We start from the raw sequence: 16,949 nt of genomic DNA, 5'->3' as shown, positions 1-16,949 counted from the left end.
TGCAAAACTAATGTCATTCCCATCAGCTTTAGTGCCTAAATACAGCCTCACAGAGCCGCTAGTGGCTGCAGACTCTTAGTCTTGTTACTATATGAATCATATAAAAGTAAACAACAAAGATATATAAGCAGTTGTCAAGCTGCACTGCATGACTGTGAAATTATAAATATGCACTTCCACCACTGGAAGGAAGACACAACTTAAAAATATTAACCAGAAACATTTAGGGAAGTATTGTAAAGTATTACATCCATATTGTCAGTGTAGACAATACATGAAAAACTTGCTCTACTGACCACTTGTCAGTAGAGGAGACATTAGGGGAAGCCATCGCTCCTGCCATCAGCCGTCAATGTTGTTCCATCAATCTTATCTACAAATGTCTCCATCAGTGGAGGAATTACATGTTGCTGTTCAGCTGATGAACTGCTGAAAGTCGCTGTGATGGTGTTGTGTCTACTGTTGCCATCAACCGTTCATTATCGTGAGATTTCTCAAGTCACAACACAAGCGGAGCAGGCATAAGCCATTTTAAGAATGGTGTGCCCTCTTCAATCATACATCTAATACAAATGTGTATGTGCTTAAAACAGCAGTGGCTGATTATCTGTCAATGCTGTTTTTGCAACAACAACAATAAAAAGAAAATATTTTTGTTTATGTCTGTGAATATAAGAAGAAATTATATCTTTACTTTACTCTATTTTAACTTTAAGTGCAGTTTATTTTTGTCATGGGAAGCCGGGTGGGACTGTTTCCATATGCACTGTGTCAAAGATGTTTGGCCAAGGGAGTGGGTGTGGGAAAGCAACAGCAGCAAATTGAAGGGAATGTGTAAATGGTTATATATGTGTGTGTGTGTGTGTGTGTGTGTGTGTGTGTGTGTATTTGCGTGTGAAACAATATCCTGAGGCTCTCCAGTGATCACACTGATTCACTGCCCTCTCCTGCTGTACCCCCAGATACACACATTTTACAGTTGCATTCCTTTGCTCCGAGCCCCAGCAGCACGCCCGCCCCAATAGCAAAACACAGGAGGGGGTCAAGGAGCACACCATTACTCTGAGAGACAAATAGGCCATCCAAATAAAACATGATACCCTGAGCACGGGACCTGAATGCAAACCCGGATGACTGGCTGTGCACATGTCTTGTTCAATGTCATCTTTCAACTCAAACATTCCTGTTCACAAGTTTTCACAATCAAAGAGTTTTGACCTGGTTTTGGAAAAATACCCTCTGCGGTTTATTTGTTGTTCTTCCATTAAAAGGGCCTGCAAATATTACCTGCTGCGATCCAGCTCAGAGTTGTACCAGTTTTACGTTTCACTGTTGATTCTGGTATTTAAGGGGATTTTCTTTTAAGACTACCATGTATTTTTTTGGAGTGTCCACCGTGCTTTTTTTTGGAGTGGAGTGCTTGCATCCTGTCTTGGTTTGTCACCCTGGCCACTCTACCTCATTGACCTCACACTAAATGATGTCAAGCATTTTATGCCGCCTCTTAAAGAGTTGTGTTTTTAAGCAAACAAGTTCAGGGAGGTAGGACACAGACTAAACACGGCATGAAGCACAGCCCTGGCTGTAAATGCAGGGGGGTCAAAGTTGCCGGTTGGGGACACTTGTTTGTGTTATGGCGTGTAGAATGAGGCTGACAGTGGGGTCGTTTCCCCCCCAGCAGTTTGCATGCTGCTGCTTTATGTCTCTGCTCGCTTGGACTGATTAGCAGATGTACATAAAAACACAACTGCTCATTTTGTGGCTGTTTTAACAAGGCAACTAAACAATGGACACTGTTTGGATCATCTTGCTCCCCACACACGTTGTCTCAATTTGTCTGAATTGACAGTGAAAGCTCGCAAGAGGAAACCATAATGCAGGAGGGCGGGTGAACTTTGCCTTGTAAGGAGCCTCTGGGATGATTTCTCATCTAAAACAATCGTATGATTCACTCAGCTACTACGTTGCTAAGAGCTTGTGTTGAAAACAATGGACAGTCCACTCAGGACTTCCACCCCTTCGTGACAAATCTGTCATCCAGTGTGCAATGTCTCAGACTGGCTGGAACAATCAGCAACACCTCACTGCCCTTCCTCCTTGTACATGGGGAATGTTACAGAACTGAGGGGGAAAGCAAAGCGGATAGGAATTGAGTGAGCATGTATGTATGGTGTGTGTTTGTTGTGTGAGTGTAACAGAGACACAAAGAGTAGGAACTTGAACAGGAAGCCCAGGCAGGCTTTTACATTGGAGGAATTTCCTGCCTGTAAGATGTGTATCACTGTGAGAGGGGAAGGAGAAGGAGGAAAGAAAGTTTGCTCTGTGTGTTTGAAAGGAATTTTAAGACAGGTTTCAAGCTTACCATTTAGATCACATGATTGAGATCTCTATTTTTCAACACATTATAGCCTCTCTGTTCAGACAGACCACATTTCCATCATTACCTTCAGTTGCCTTGCTCAGCAAGACTTTTTATCCACAGCTAAATTAATGTCACATCCAATACATCCGAAAGGAACAACTGTTTAAAGGAACAAACAGATGTTAAATGCATCTGGTTGCTGTGACTTGTGTGTGTACAAACTAGCAAGTTGCCTGTTGTGGCCTTTATTTGCTGTCTGTTCCCGAGTGGTAAAATGGTGTTTACTCTGTGACTTAAAACGCTAACAGTTGCCTAATGGCCACCATCAGGGTGTCTCCCCTCCCCGCCCCCATGGAGCCCATCAGTGTCAGCTCACCATTGGTGCTACAAAGAGAAATGATAAGAGGGTGGGGGCTGGGGAAAAAGATCATTTGAAAGTGGCAGATAGATGTTGTGATAGCTGAATTAGAGAGAGTCAGAGACTTCTTTAATTTTGAAGTTAAGAGTCTTAAAGGAATTGATTTGAAATTGGCTTGTTTGTTTGTTTTCACAGGAGGTGTGTAAGCCACGTTTTTCAGTTATATGGCTCATGCCCGCATAATGGCCTGCATATCTGTTGTGCTATGCATTCTGCAAACCAAAACCTATTTTTAGGCTTCAGTTATATTTTGTTCTGCTTACCATGCATAACTATAGTGATTATGTGTTGTGCTCTAAATGGTGCCAAAGTGTAGGCATAGGTCCTTAAGCAAACTTTTACTTTAAGAGTTTGAGTTAAAGGAGTAGCGCAACAATTTGGAAAGTGTTGAAATGAAATGCTTTCTTGTAGAGAGTAAGATGAGAAGATCATGGTTAGCTTAGCTTAGCATAAAGACTGAAAGCAGGGTAAAACAGCTTGCCTGGCTCTGTCGAAAGTTAACAAACTTAGGCTAAACAGCCTAATAACACTTTTAAAGATCACTTATTAAGAAATAATCTGGCACAAAACTCTTGTAAAACAAGCTCACTTTTTAAACTAACTTCTCCTGGCTCAAGCACTGTAGTTAACAGAAACATATTAGAGTAGTACTGATCTTCTCATCTAACTCTAGGCCAGAAAGCAAATATTAATATTTACCAAAATGTTGAACTATTCCTATAAGGGTATTGGATATGGCAGACAGTTGACAGTGATGCTTTCTTTCATGTGTAGTCAAATCTGTTTAACTGCCTCATAAAAAAGGAGCAATGTATAAAGCAAAGGATAAGCAGTTGCATGGTTACACTGTGTTGACACATTCATATCTTGATGTAGCTGTGTGAAGATAATGGCACTAAGTGGCCATCTTCTAGTGCTATTAATAATTTGTCACACCTCATTGGAAAGTGAGTGTATGCCTGTGTGCATGTGCTCGTACATATATCCATATATGCCTGGCCTTGCAGAAGTGCCAGTATGTCAGGTCTATATTTAAAATAGTTGACCAGCTGTATAGAGTCCTGTGAAATGTCCTTTAAGTGTTTTGCTGCACTTCAGATCTGTTGCCATAGCGGCCAAGTGATGATGTCAAATCAGAGGCATTGGAATAAAACCACACCCCTTTTTCAACGGAAATCACAGTTGGAGTGAGATGGAAAATACTGTTCAGTTAGCCAGAGCCAATCACGTGTCACCAAAAGCAGAACAGGCTCTGGTTTCACACACAAAATATGTTTAATGGAACACACTAATGCTGGTTTGTAGGGTAAGTTGCTCCTGGATAACTCACATACAGACATGTGTGAAGAGAAGGAGGGCCCAAAACACTTGAAAGAAATATTTATCCTATCTCCTGGCAAGTCCTGATCCTGTAAGATGTCAAATAGATAATTGTGGGTGGATAGATGACATAAGAGCTGTGTCGTTCAATCAGTAAGACACTATGGCTAAGACCTGATACCATTATTATCTATTTCCAAAGTATTTGCTTGCCCCCGCTGACCAGCCTCATACATGATGTCATGGGACTGTGTGTAGATGACTAGGATGACCTCCAATGGCTTCAGACTTTCAAAATACCCAGAAACACAAATCAAAGTAGCATTTGTTGACATACCTATGATTTTAATTAACTGGTATGTTAGTGGCAGATGTGCAAACATGTTCTCATAGCTTGCATATGATGGGATTTCTGAAAACCATAACATGACTTCAGAGGGAAAGTTTGGACTCCAAATAATTTCGATGGCTACATATAATCTGTCTTTCTGTCAACCACGCCTTGAACTCTTGCCCTCCTTCATCTGCAATCTCATCCTGTGGACCTAAAAACAGAGTGAGAGAATGAGACCCCTCCAGGATTAAGGCTTTGAACCATCAAAAGGGGCTTTGGCCCCAACAGCTGTGAACTGCCCCCCCCAGAGACTCTGGATTATTCCCATCAGTCTACAGGCAGTGTCGAGATGCTTCAGTCCTGTTATAAATACGTGCAGCACTTGACAGAGAGTTCATATTGCTTCTGCCACACAGCCAAATTTGGCCCCTGGGTTCAATCCCAGAGGCTTCAAGTGAATCAGCTAAACCAACAGTCACTAATTCCAGCAGGCCAAGATAGGTTTATTAAAGGTCTTTTTAGTGCGTAGTTGCTTTTTACAGCCTAACCACTTTTTTTCGGTCTCCTGTGACTCAGACGCAGGAATATGAAATCTTCCCACACACCCCTCAAGAGTGCCTGAGGACATCATATGCCCAAATCAAATCAATGCTGTAATTATGTAGCGATACATATGGATCACACATTAAGTATCAAGGGGGTGTGAAAGGTGTAATTAGTGAGGAGTTCTGCAAATTATTGCTCGGGCAATAATTGCTAGGGCATATATTGTCTAGAGTTAGGTTTCATTGACCTTCTCGTCACCTATCAGTCTGCCTTCTCTGAAAGCAACTTAAGTCTCAAAAGCTCAAGATAACTGGTAGATAAAATCAGAAGGAGGATTTTTGGACCATTGTTCTTTGGGTTAATAATCTTGGTGTCACTGATAAGAAAGTCTCTGAACTCAAAAGTGCAAAAGTGACCACATTTTTAGTACATTGGTAAACACTCCTAGATAGTTTAGTGGAAGGGACCCCTTCAAGTTTTTTTGGGGGAAACACAGGCTCCTCCTCTTCAAAACTTTGTCATGGGTGTGGGAACTCCCTGCTTCATGTATCATGAGTAGGTGACTGGAGGAGGCGTGGGGCCGGAGAGAAGCAGAGAGAGAGAAGCAGAGTACGGAGTGAGGACGCAGAGAGGAGCTGACGGAGCATTAATGAGATACTGGCCGGTTAGAGTTACGGGGATGCAGTTTTAGCCATATTCCACCATTGTTTTTAAGGCTTGATTGGCGGACGTGAAAAGCGGCAAACCTGGGACAATTCCAACATTTAAAACGTACTTTGGTGGATTAATTTATTCTAAAAAATGGGCTTGGAACGATTTCGCGTAAAGACGCCGGGGATAGTGGACCTCCTCACCCGCGCGCTCCTTTGTATCATCGGGCTATTACTCACTTTTTCTCAGCCTGTCTGCAAGGCGTTCAACTTGGACGTGGAGAATCCAGCTGTTTACAGCGGACCTAAAGGAAGCTACTTCGGATATGCTGTTGACTTTTATTTGGCGAATTCTTCCAGGTGAGTTTCTTTAACAAAGAAAACGTGTTCTCCAATTTTTTTTTAATAGTAAAAATAGAAGGAGGGGCTTTTCATTAATACGTCCCTGCACAAAGTCTGAAACATTTGGTTATCATTTAATCTGGCCACTTCTCGTCTTCACAATTGTACACAAATATGTTGCATGCAAACTTTCCATTGGAATATGTCGTAGTTTGTTTGTTTTTTACCAAACTTCAGAACATTTACAGCTCCCCAGTTAAAGTTACGGTACGTTTCCAATATGAAATACGGAATGCATTTGTTTGATGTTGGCTCTGACAGTAAATCGGGCTTTTGTGTATACTGTGATCTCTGTGGACATATGCCTTACACAGGCTCACAACAGTGAGCACACAACAAAAAATAAGATTATTCAGGAAATTGCATTTGTTTACTAAATGTCTCCTACATTAAAGCCCAAATAATGCTGTGGCTATTTCATCATAAATAATGAACCCATTCCAAAACCTTTTGGAATAATCCTCAAATTATAATCTTATTGCCCTACAAAATGACCTTTATTTCTGACCTTTTAATCTGCTCTGGCCTTTAAATGCCAGGAAAAAAAGCCTGTTAACTGCAACCTTTTACATTTCATTGGTCTGAAATGCTGCTGCTGTTTGAGATGCTTCCTTGCTTAGTTGGGATTTGATCCCAGTGACATCCAGCATGCTGTGATTGTTTCGCCATTCCTTCTTAAGAGATTTTGGCATCAGTCACTTTGAGGGACTTAAACCCATGCATACATGCTTGTGGTCACTTCTAATTTCCCAGTAATGTTAGTTTGAGGAGAAAATAATAGTGTGGGACATCCTGACTGTCCTAGGAGTATGTAGTCTTTATACCTACAGGGATGCAGCAAAAAGCAAGGCATGGGTTAATTTAGCTGCTGACAGATCTACATTTGTGTTGCTACCCATTCTGTACATTTTGGTGAGCCTTGGACCCAACCCTGTAATCGTAATAATCATTAACAAAAGGTTTTGCAGCCGCAGTCAAGGTTTCACTCAGACTTCCTGGCTGAGTCTGTGTCTGCTGTGAGCACCAGTGGCGTCTCGGCCCACTGTTCAACCAGCCAGCATGCTGCGATTTGAGAGAGGGCTTTGTGCCGAGTGGGCCGCCAGCAGCAGTTCAAGTTTTCCTGTTTCTCCTCCCCACTTCCCTGGATGGCAGACACTCAGACATGGGGAGACCCCCCTCCCTTCCCCTGGCCCTCGCTGTCTTGTTAAAAGCCTGCTGCTATTGGTCTTAATTCCTCTGCCTGGGAAGCAGGGGCTTCAGGAGAGCTATATGATTTAGGACGTGAAGCTTGAATGCATGGACTTCTCTTCTCTGTCCAACATCCCCCTCCTTACTTCCTCCTATGCTGATGTCATTCTGCATAGCTTTTTAATTCATCCATACCGTAGACCTTCCCCCCACTGTCTAGCCTCTCTCCCCATCATTTCTCCTCGTCTCATTAAGTGTGAGACAGAGAAGACGTCATCTTAATGATGACCTAATCTGAACTTTTCTACAGTTGACATGCCATGCTTATGGAGGAGGACATGAGACAATGCTTTGTACGTGCAGAGCAGTAATAATCTTTAAATGTAAGTTTCTACAACCCAGTTCCCTGTAATTTTCCTGTGGATGATGCGTATTCAGAAGTCAAATGTCAAACAAAAAAGTTAAAGAGGGCCGATTTAAGACCTTGAGTCATCTTTTTATCGGCAAAACCACATGTATCTGCCACTTTTCATTCACAGTTTAGTAGAAGTTGATAGATCAAAACATAACAGTACAGTCATAAAATTAATTTCTGTTATCTCTTGTTTTTGCTGTCACATCATCATCACCCACACTTTGGAGACATCAGGAGTGGGGGAGTAGCTGGAATCCTGGGGTGAGGTCAGTTGAGGGTTGCACAGGGAGTTTCGTCTTCTAGCTGCTTTTAGCCTGGCTCCGACTTTATGTGTAAAATTGTTGCTGCTTTTGGAAAAACCTGTGTTCATCACCCGTTGGATTACAGCGTTACATCAGCAAAATGAGACTGATGTCAGATGTAGATACAGAGACATGGGAGGAAGATAGTTCTCCCATCCATAAACACAAAGGCTTACTTTGACGCCCATGCTTGACAATGAGTTTATATATGCGGGCCTGTCATGCCCTTAGGCTTGGCATAATAAAATTAAGTTTGGACACTGGCAGGCGGCCCACCATAGAAGAACGCCCGAGGATAGTGTCTATGAACTGTGTGTGACAGCTCTTGTCAGATACACAGGAAGGGCAAGAGGATATGGTCCCCTGTTGTGTGTGTTTTTTCATGTTGAGCGAAGTTGAACTTTTCACATGGATGCCAGTCCCCACGCCCATCCCCCGTCTATACATCATGGGAAGGACTTCTGAGGGCTGACACTTTCCTCAAACACTTAATAATCAAACGGCATTAACTGACTCCTCTTTGACTTTCTCCAGTGCCAGGCAGGGATAGGGGAGTGGATCATACTGAGATAGAAGGAGTCATAGGTCAGGGGCTGTAAATAATAACAGACTTGTCCTGGAGTGTATGAAAGGACAAGACAAGCTTCTGGTGCCTGTTGGACTTTTGAGGAAACTTACATTTTAAATATTAAAAAGCTGATTGAGGACACCATTATTGAGACCGTAATATATTCCAGTCCACACATGTGTGACATGTTGGTGATGTGCATTAGATCATGGATGGTTTGGCTATGACGAGCACATGCCGAGGTCAGCCCGTCCATGTAAGTCACTTTCCTACAGTTTACCCTCTCAAAAAGGGTAAGAGATGAACTAATATTGACATTGGACTGGGGTCTCTTTTTGCCACTAAAGCAGCAATGTTTTCTCTGTCTACTCTGAGGTCCCTCTCCATATATGATTAGCCTTATTTCTGTTATTGTTTTCATTGGTATCCTTTTCTATGGACCTGTTGCTAAATCAAACCAGTAAGTGTTTGACCTGCAGGAGCACATCTTGTATATTTGAGCTGCCAAGCTTTTCTTCACCCAGGTTCTCGTTGTTGCGTGCAGACAATGGGGTTCTTTGTTTGACGGCAGAAATTGTTTGCTGTTTTCCAGTGGATTTCTCACTATGACTCATTTAATTTAATTTATAGCCCTTCTAAAAAGCTGCTTTAATTTTCTGTTGTCAAACTTTATGCATCTATGATAATCAGGCCAGTAGGTTGGGAGCATTAGTGTCTGTTGCTGTAGGTTGGAACATACTTAGCATGACTACACTGCAGTCTGTCTCAAACATAAAGTGCCTGTCTAGCTTTTACTGGTCTGTTGGTAAAAGGGGCTTTAAATAATGAGCCTGTGTGTGTTTCACTGGAAAAAGATGTCAGTGTGGATGGTGACGATGTGTTTAAAGGGCCTGTGGACCCTGCTGTCACGTCTGCTATATTGGGTCAGGAATGCCCCGAGGACGTCATGTCTACTTTGGAATGGAGTTGGTTATTGGTCAGGGTCGTCCTGACTCATACTTTGTTAGATTTAATCTCTGACTGCCAGCAGGCCTGGTTTGTTTTAACCCCAGGTCGCTAAATCACTCACATCTAAGGTAACTTGATAAAGTTTATCCTTCATATAGCAATAAGAAAATGACATCATAGCCCGCTTGTGCAGTATGAAATTCAATTCTGAAATTCAAATTAGCATCCGATCTCATATTTGAGATTTAAATGAGATGTAACCTCTGGCCATCACTATCTCTGGATGTGTGTGCGCGTTTGTATGTATGCATGAGTGGGTTGAGGGCGCACAGACAAAGTGTTTCAACAGCTGCTTCAGCCCCCCCCCCCCCATCACCATGTTTAATAAAACAACCCCTCTATCCTTAGGTGAGAGGATGGGACCCCCTGACGTGTGCATTGTGGAGAGGTGTGAACCACCAGTAGTTAAACTCCCTGCAGGAGGATTTTAGGGTTGTTGGAGGATGAGGAGGGGGGGAGGGGGTTGTATTTGGGGATGGGGGTGGGCAACAGTTTAGTATGAGTAAATGCATAGGCTTAGTCATTTTAATGTTTTTTTGGAGAAGCAGGAGGTTTCAGATTTTTCACTTGCCACTTGTGAAATGCTTTTTTTTTGTAACAGCTGCTTATTTACACACATTAGCTGTATCATACAGTCACAGAATGATTGTTGCTTGGTGAAAGGTCGGAAGTAAAAACATTTGCTAAATCAGCTTGATGTTGACTTGCTGATTCAGTTATCCGGCAGTAACTTCTACCCAGATGCAGAGTAGCGTAAAATCATCCAAACTATGATTTCGAATTGCCTTTAGATGTTCACACGGCTTCCCTGTGTGACAACAAACAACATTGTTTGGCTACTTTGGCCAGAAGCACTTGTAATTTGCAGACCACCTGTTGTCCAAAACTATTATCCTTTTGAGGATTCCAAGGAAATGGTTTTGTGGTGATGGAGAGATCAGATCCTTGACAGACTGGACTGTTTATCTGATCAACACTGGTTGGTGCAGATTCAAATCTCAATGGATCCTTTTCAAGTTTTTCCTGGGATGAGGAAATGTCTATAGATTGTTATAAAAGACGTAATTTGCTCCAGTAGAGCAACGTACAGATCTTGTTCTGCTTCTTACAGTACAGTCAACAAAAATACAGCTTCAGCACAGCACTAGCATTAGACTGACTGTAGTCAGCACACGCCATCCCAGCAGCCACTGCTACTCTCATCATCTTCAGTCTCCTGGACAGCAGCACTGAGAACATGTGTGTGTGTGTGTGTGTGTGTGCAGCACTGAGAACATGTGTGTGTGTGTGTGTGTGTGTGTGTGAGAATAGACTGTCGTCCATGTGGCAGACGTAAGGACTAACACAGCTTCTGTCTGGCCCTGGCTCTGAGAATACGTTAGACTATTCGTATGGCTCCATGTGGTCTAGAATAAGTCATCACACACTACTTGTGCTTCTCATTTCTGTCATTCAGCTGATCTCACTCTAAGCGCCCACGCATGCTTTGAAAAGTCAATATTGCAGCAGTATGACATCATTCAGTGATTTGTTAACTTTCCAGCTCCATATTTCCACTGTTCCAGGTGTCGTTTAATTATGTTGATAAAGTGATTCTTCAGAGTCAGAGGGGTAGAGATGTTGTATTTTGGCATGCTCAGTTTCTCCACTGCTGGAGGGAGAGAAGTGGAGGTCAAGTGCTGCCTCTGGCTCAGATCAGATCTTAAGTTCATTTGCTGATATGGAACCACTCCAGTGTTTAAGCATGTGTTGATAGCTCAGTGTAAACTCCATGGCTCAGTGTACATTTTTGACTTAGGTGTTGCTGAGGCTTGAAGGCCACTACAACCCCCACCCTGCCACTCGCTCCCTTTGCAACTGTGCCATAGCGTTTGTTGACCCGTGTTTATGACTGCAGATGGTGACTGCAGCTGGAAATGGCAGGCTTAACAAATGTGACTGTGATTTTTTTTCTCACTTTCTAGCTTAAAGCAGTTATAATTGTGTTCAAGTGACACCAGCTTTGCAGCTGAGTGGAAGAAGAAGTTAAATGTGGAATGGGGGGACAAAAATGTTTGGGCTAAAGGGGTGGGGGGAAACGGAGGAATCTACCCTCTGACAACCTCTTTCTGTAACCTCATCATAGACCTTATTAGCAATGGCTACGCATGATAGTGTCACATCAGCAAGTTCCAGCAGTCTGCATCTCCCCTAATTTCTCAACCCCACATAAAATAGTGGTTACAGTCTAGCAATCGTGGTATGGTGAGAGATTTTTTTGTAGAATGTCTCTCCCTCTGATTGCCTGAGCTTCTAATGAGAAAAACCCAGTCCTTGTGTACAGTGAAGCTGGTGTTTACACATTCTTCGCTTGCAGCCCAAATCATTTACAGTAGTTTAATTAATGCTTAATTGTCTACTGGGTGGTGGAGGTCATTAGTGGCTGTTGTATGGCAGCTGGTGGGGTTAACTATGCTAGAATGGTGAAGCTGCTAATGCTTTTCATCTGCCTACTCCCCCACTAGGACATTGCTCAAGTCTTTCGCTTGTGAAATGGGTTATTTGTTCATAGCAACATGAAACTCATAATCAGAATCAGAAAAGGGGTTTTTGCTAACTAGGTGTGCAGTAACGATAAACCTATGTAAATATATCTAAAAAATATGACATTGACACTGAAACTGACAAATGAGCAAGTGAAGATTGGTTTAATTCTCCAGGAGCCAAAACATTTCAGTTGACTGTTAATGGCTTTTCAGATGTATGCTCAGCTTTGCCTGCTGTGATCTTTATCAAACCTCTGCTGGTTCCTCTTTCAATCCCACTCTGAACAGACTTTTGCTTAGATTCACTTTAGCCACAGAGGCCTGGACACAACCCTACGCGTTTGTCCTTCAGCTGAACAGCTGAGGATCACTCACCCCCTACCAATTACATATATTTGCATAACCATCTTAAGACCAAGTCAAACACTCCACCTCCACCACTTTTACAAAGGAATTTGTAATGCAGCACTCAGCCGACTGCAGTTAGAGTTTCATTAAATGCTAATGATACGAAAGCTCTACCTTTGAGCACACAGCTAGCAGATAAGGTGTAGGGCCGGGAAATGCCAGTTAAGAACTAGACTGATCCTCACCAGATAAAGACCCATTAAATGTTAATTCGTCCTTATTTACAGTGCTTTCAGATTACTATCAATCTGTGTTTGTGTGTTATGTGACTGTATGTCTGCACATCTGTGCATATCTGTGTAAGGTAGTGAAAACTCGCTTCAGCTGCCAACTTGCTGATTAAAGCATGATCTGCTCATTTTGTTATTTCCTGTGTTTTTTCCCTTTGAAAAGCTGCCACGACCAACTTTGGCTGGACTCCGTTCCGTTCTGATTCAACAAAAGATGCTGCAGCTTCCAATTTCCATGGCCTCGTTAGAGAGCTCGTCCAGTGGTGTCATTTAGAATCATTTACATGTGCTTGCAGTCAGATTATTTCTATAAGGTTTTTTGCCATAGAAACATCGGTTGATCTCTCTTCTTCTGTCTGCTCCATAACTTCTACAACCTTGTTGTTCAAAACAGTAATCTTTCTTACAGTTATGTATTTTTTTTCTCCAAACCGATATCTAGGGCTGGCAGGGGATGACTTATAGATGGGCACTGTACTTGTTCAGAATAGATTAACAGAGTGTGGTCTGCTAGTGTGAAATATTTACTAACTGCTTGCATATCTGTGTGTGTTAGAGTTTTGAGACCGAGAGAGGGAGATCCTCAGCTGTCTCATCGTGAGAATCCCTGACCAGGAAGCCTCTCTGATTTAGGTTATTGTACAGGTGGAGCTCTGCTGCTCTACTGGGATATTTCTGCGTCTGCATATGCAGTATTTTTTTCAAGTCGGACTGGTTTCTTTTTCTCTCTTCCAACACAAACCAGGATTTTTTGCTCCACATTTGGAATTGGCATTGTACTGTATCTTTTCTGAGATATTAAGACCACAGTAACGGTGTTATACTAAACTCATAAGTTCTGCTCTATGATCTTCCCTTTGTTCTCCCACAGTTGTGTTTTTTCAAAACTATAGATGCTGAAATGATTTGAAAGCTTTGTACTGACCTCTAACACACCCTGGCCCACTTCTGTTAGATTTTTCCACAAGCCATCCCATAACTTTCTGGATTTTGTCATCTGAGGTAATCGGGAGGTAATCAGTGGGATTAATTAGCATGGATCACAAGGCTGTGGAATATTACACAATTTAACTGCTTTTTGACTCAAGCTGGCTCCCCTGTCTTCCTCTGGACCTTGCTGAGTAGTTACCCTTGGGGGCAGGATGCTAAGTTTAGCCAAAATGTAAACATTCATGCACTACTGGAAGATCTGGGGCAGGAAAGGGTGTACTCTTCCTGTTTTGGATCCCCCCTAGACACTGTCTGGTCTCAGTGGTCCCATGCCTCCTTTACCCACATCAATCCCAGCTATGGTGTCTGTGATGCTTGTCGGATCAAGTGGGTCCAGAATGAGGTAATGGCTAAGCCATCCACTTAAGACACATTATCTACGAGGGATATTTTTTCTAACTTTACCATGCCCAATCTTGTTGTCTCCATTAACAAATCATCACTCTGTCTTTTCTTCTTCTCTTTCATCTATGAAGGCTGTCCTACGTGTTATTAGTCCCGGGCTCACCTGTGACCTCACTGATTTTTTTTCTATGTCAGTTGAAGTGGTTGGCAGCCCTTCTTGTAGTTGTACAGTGTAGCTCCTAGTACACAGAGGAGTATTGTCACAGCTGAAGAAACAAGAGTGTGACTCCACTTAGCCTGTCTGCATTCTTGTTTTCCTATTGAATCTGCCCTACAGGGATGCATGTGTGACCGTGTGAGTGTTTCTGCTTGTGTGTCTGACTGCACAAGTGGAGTGAATGTGTCTGTGAGTATCACATGTACACATGTCATTGCAGCAGTTTCTCCTGGTTGTATGAGATTATGTAAAACAGTGCTGCAACCTGTTAAAATGTTTTGCTTCTGAGTCAGAATACAGCTCGCGCTAAACGGTAAAATGTGCATACTGCATCATGTTTAAGACTGTCAAGTGGGAGGTCTGGAATGCAATTTTTAATTGAGACCAGGCTAAGGGCTACAAATGTTTAGCATTGGTTTTAGTAAAGAAATTCAGGTTTATAAGGATCTTGTGGTAAACTTGTGATAATAGATTTACAGCAAGTTGTCTCTCTCTCTGTCTCTTGTTTTCAGTGCAAGTGTGGTGATAGGCGCTCCCAAGGCCAACACAAGGCAGGTTAACGTTACAGAAGGAGGATCTGTCTTCTACTGTCCATGGAGACTCAACCAATCAGATTGTCACACTATCGAGTTTGATACTGAAGGTAAGCAATATGATAGATGTTGGAAAGGTCTGACATCTGCACTGTCAACTTTTTTATTCTCCTGATATTCGGAGAATATCAGGACAACAAATGCTCAACAACAAATGCTTTTCTAACTTTAGGATTTTTAAATTATGCAATCTCTCCAATCTGTGACTAGCTGGTTGTTGGAGAGGTTGAGAAACTGGAGAAGGTGTTTAAACTCTTAAAATGGCTGAGGTTTGCTGATTCTCTGTACACTTTTGAAGCCATCAGAGCATTTCCTTTCTGCTCCTGCTGTCAGCAGCATCTCTGGATCAGGCGTCAGTGTTCCACTCCACTGAACTGCTGTTGGCTGGGGTGGTTCCTGGATGTGGGATGATCCTTTTTTCCTGTTTGTGTCCTCTCTTTGGGGATGAAAAGGATAATGGGGTGAAGGATAGTCCTCCCTTCTAGGTTGTGTTTGTGTTTCCTTGCCCCAGGACTTATTGGGAGATAAGAGCCAAAAAACAAATAAGTCAGACAAAGAAATGTCCTGTTTGTATGACAGGTGAAGCAGACACTACTGGCCCTGACAAAAAGGCTTCAGTTGAGTGAGAATTAGTCTGTGAGGTCGTCTAATGAATGGATTCATATTTCAGTATGTTGACGGAGTATCCCTTAGCCTGTTTTGCACAATGGAGTCATGGCAAAGTGAGGAAAGGGACAATCAAAGTAAAAAGACTGCGTAGTTACTGGCTTATACACACACACACACACACACACACACACACACACACACACACACACACACACACACACACACACACACACACACACACACACACACACACACAATATGACTCACACATATAGAAGACAGTTACCTCTGCACTTTTGCCTTATTTCCTGAGAAATCAAAGCTTAGCACTGTTGGCCAACTTAAATTTAGCGTCCATAATGCACAATAGGGAGAAATATTCCACTGAGTGTTTCACAAGCCAGGTTTAACAACATTCTTTTATTGGACGCCGCTGCTTGGTACCCTTTGCTCCACTATTTTTCTTGCAACATAAAATGTGTTGCACATCCAGGGGTGCTGGCTGGAGGCCACAGTGAGTGATGTCATGTGCAAGCAACGATGCTTCACAGTGAAGGTCAGTCCCCTGGGTTGTCAGAGAATGTCCTTCATAGTTTTTAAGGGGCTTTGAAGGAGCTGATTTGTGTGCCAGAACTGGTTCCGACATCTGGATCATGACAGAACCACTGTACAGTGGAGGAACACTCAGTACATAGACATCTGCATGCCAGTGTGGCTGTGCCAAACAGCTGTTACTTGGATGACATTTATTGCTGCAGTTCATTTACTGTAGCCATGAATGTTGTCTTTGCCAATCCTGATAGTAAAGAATATAGTAATAAGTTCAGTGATTATGCTTGCAGTCAGAATATTTTCTTTTTTAAAAAACTGTCTACACTGCAAATTCTTGAGTAAAGGAGTGCAGCTGCATTGTATTTTATCTTCCACTAGATTATTGTTACCTGGTCTATTTCTAAAATGAATTGGTGTCATAGGTGTCTGTGTCTCTTGGTGTGTTTGAGCTCTGACCCATAGGCCACAGACCCTCTTAATTAGCCTAACTAATTAGGTCAAAGTAGCCAGAGGCCCCTCCTATCCACTTCCTCTTCCACTGAGATAAGAGCCTGTGTATGGATCTGAGAGGAGAGTGAGGGCAGTAGGGAGGGTGTGAGAGGGGCACATACAGGATGGGAGGAAGGGAGGGGGGTAAGAAGGCCAGAGGGAGTGAGGGGAAAGAGGGAGAAACCAGAGTCCTGTCCCTCTGCTCTGCCCCCCTCTGTTCTCTTGCTGTTGGTATTCCCACAGGGGCAGCTGATGTGATGAGTGAATTTGGCCATTTGTCTTCTAACACACACACACACACACACACACACACACACACACACACACACACACACACACACACACACACACACACACACACACACACACACAAATATACATACACACATACTCACAATGAGAGGCTCTAACCCCACTAATGGCTGTCATCTCACACACAGTTCAAAGGCGACACTAAGTCTATGGATGCACTCCAGAC

At 42.7% G+C, this 16,949-nt stretch overlaps 1 protein-coding gene across 1 annotated transcript in view; it reads left to right on the top strand.

Annotated features, from left to right (window-relative positions):
- The first annotated feature begins 5,593 nt into the window (after positions 1-5,593).
- Positions 5,594-16,949, top strand: part of itga5 (integrin, alpha 5 (fibronectin receptor, alpha polypeptide)) — a 33,415-nt gene continuing 22,059 nt past the window's right edge. The window contains exons 1-2 of the mRNA XM_046057210.1: positions 5,594-5,990; positions 14,741-14,871. Of these exons, the coding sequence (XP_045913166.1) occupies positions 5,782-5,990; positions 14,741-14,871 (340 nt within the window). The 5' untranslated portion in view covers positions 5,594-5,781. The remainder of the gene's footprint in view (positions 5,991-14,740; positions 14,872-16,949) is intronic.

Source organism: Micropterus dolomieu, linkage group LG08, assembly GCF_021292245.1.
Source record: "Micropterus dolomieu isolate WLL.071019.BEF.003 ecotype Adirondacks linkage group LG08, ASM2129224v1, whole genome shotgun sequence".
NCBI classification, from domain to species: Eukaryota; Metazoa; Chordata; class Actinopteri; order Centrarchiformes; family Centrarchidae; genus Micropterus; species Micropterus dolomieu.
Note: the sequence above shows the minus strand (reverse complement) of the source record. Positions and strands in the feature narration are given on the sequence as shown.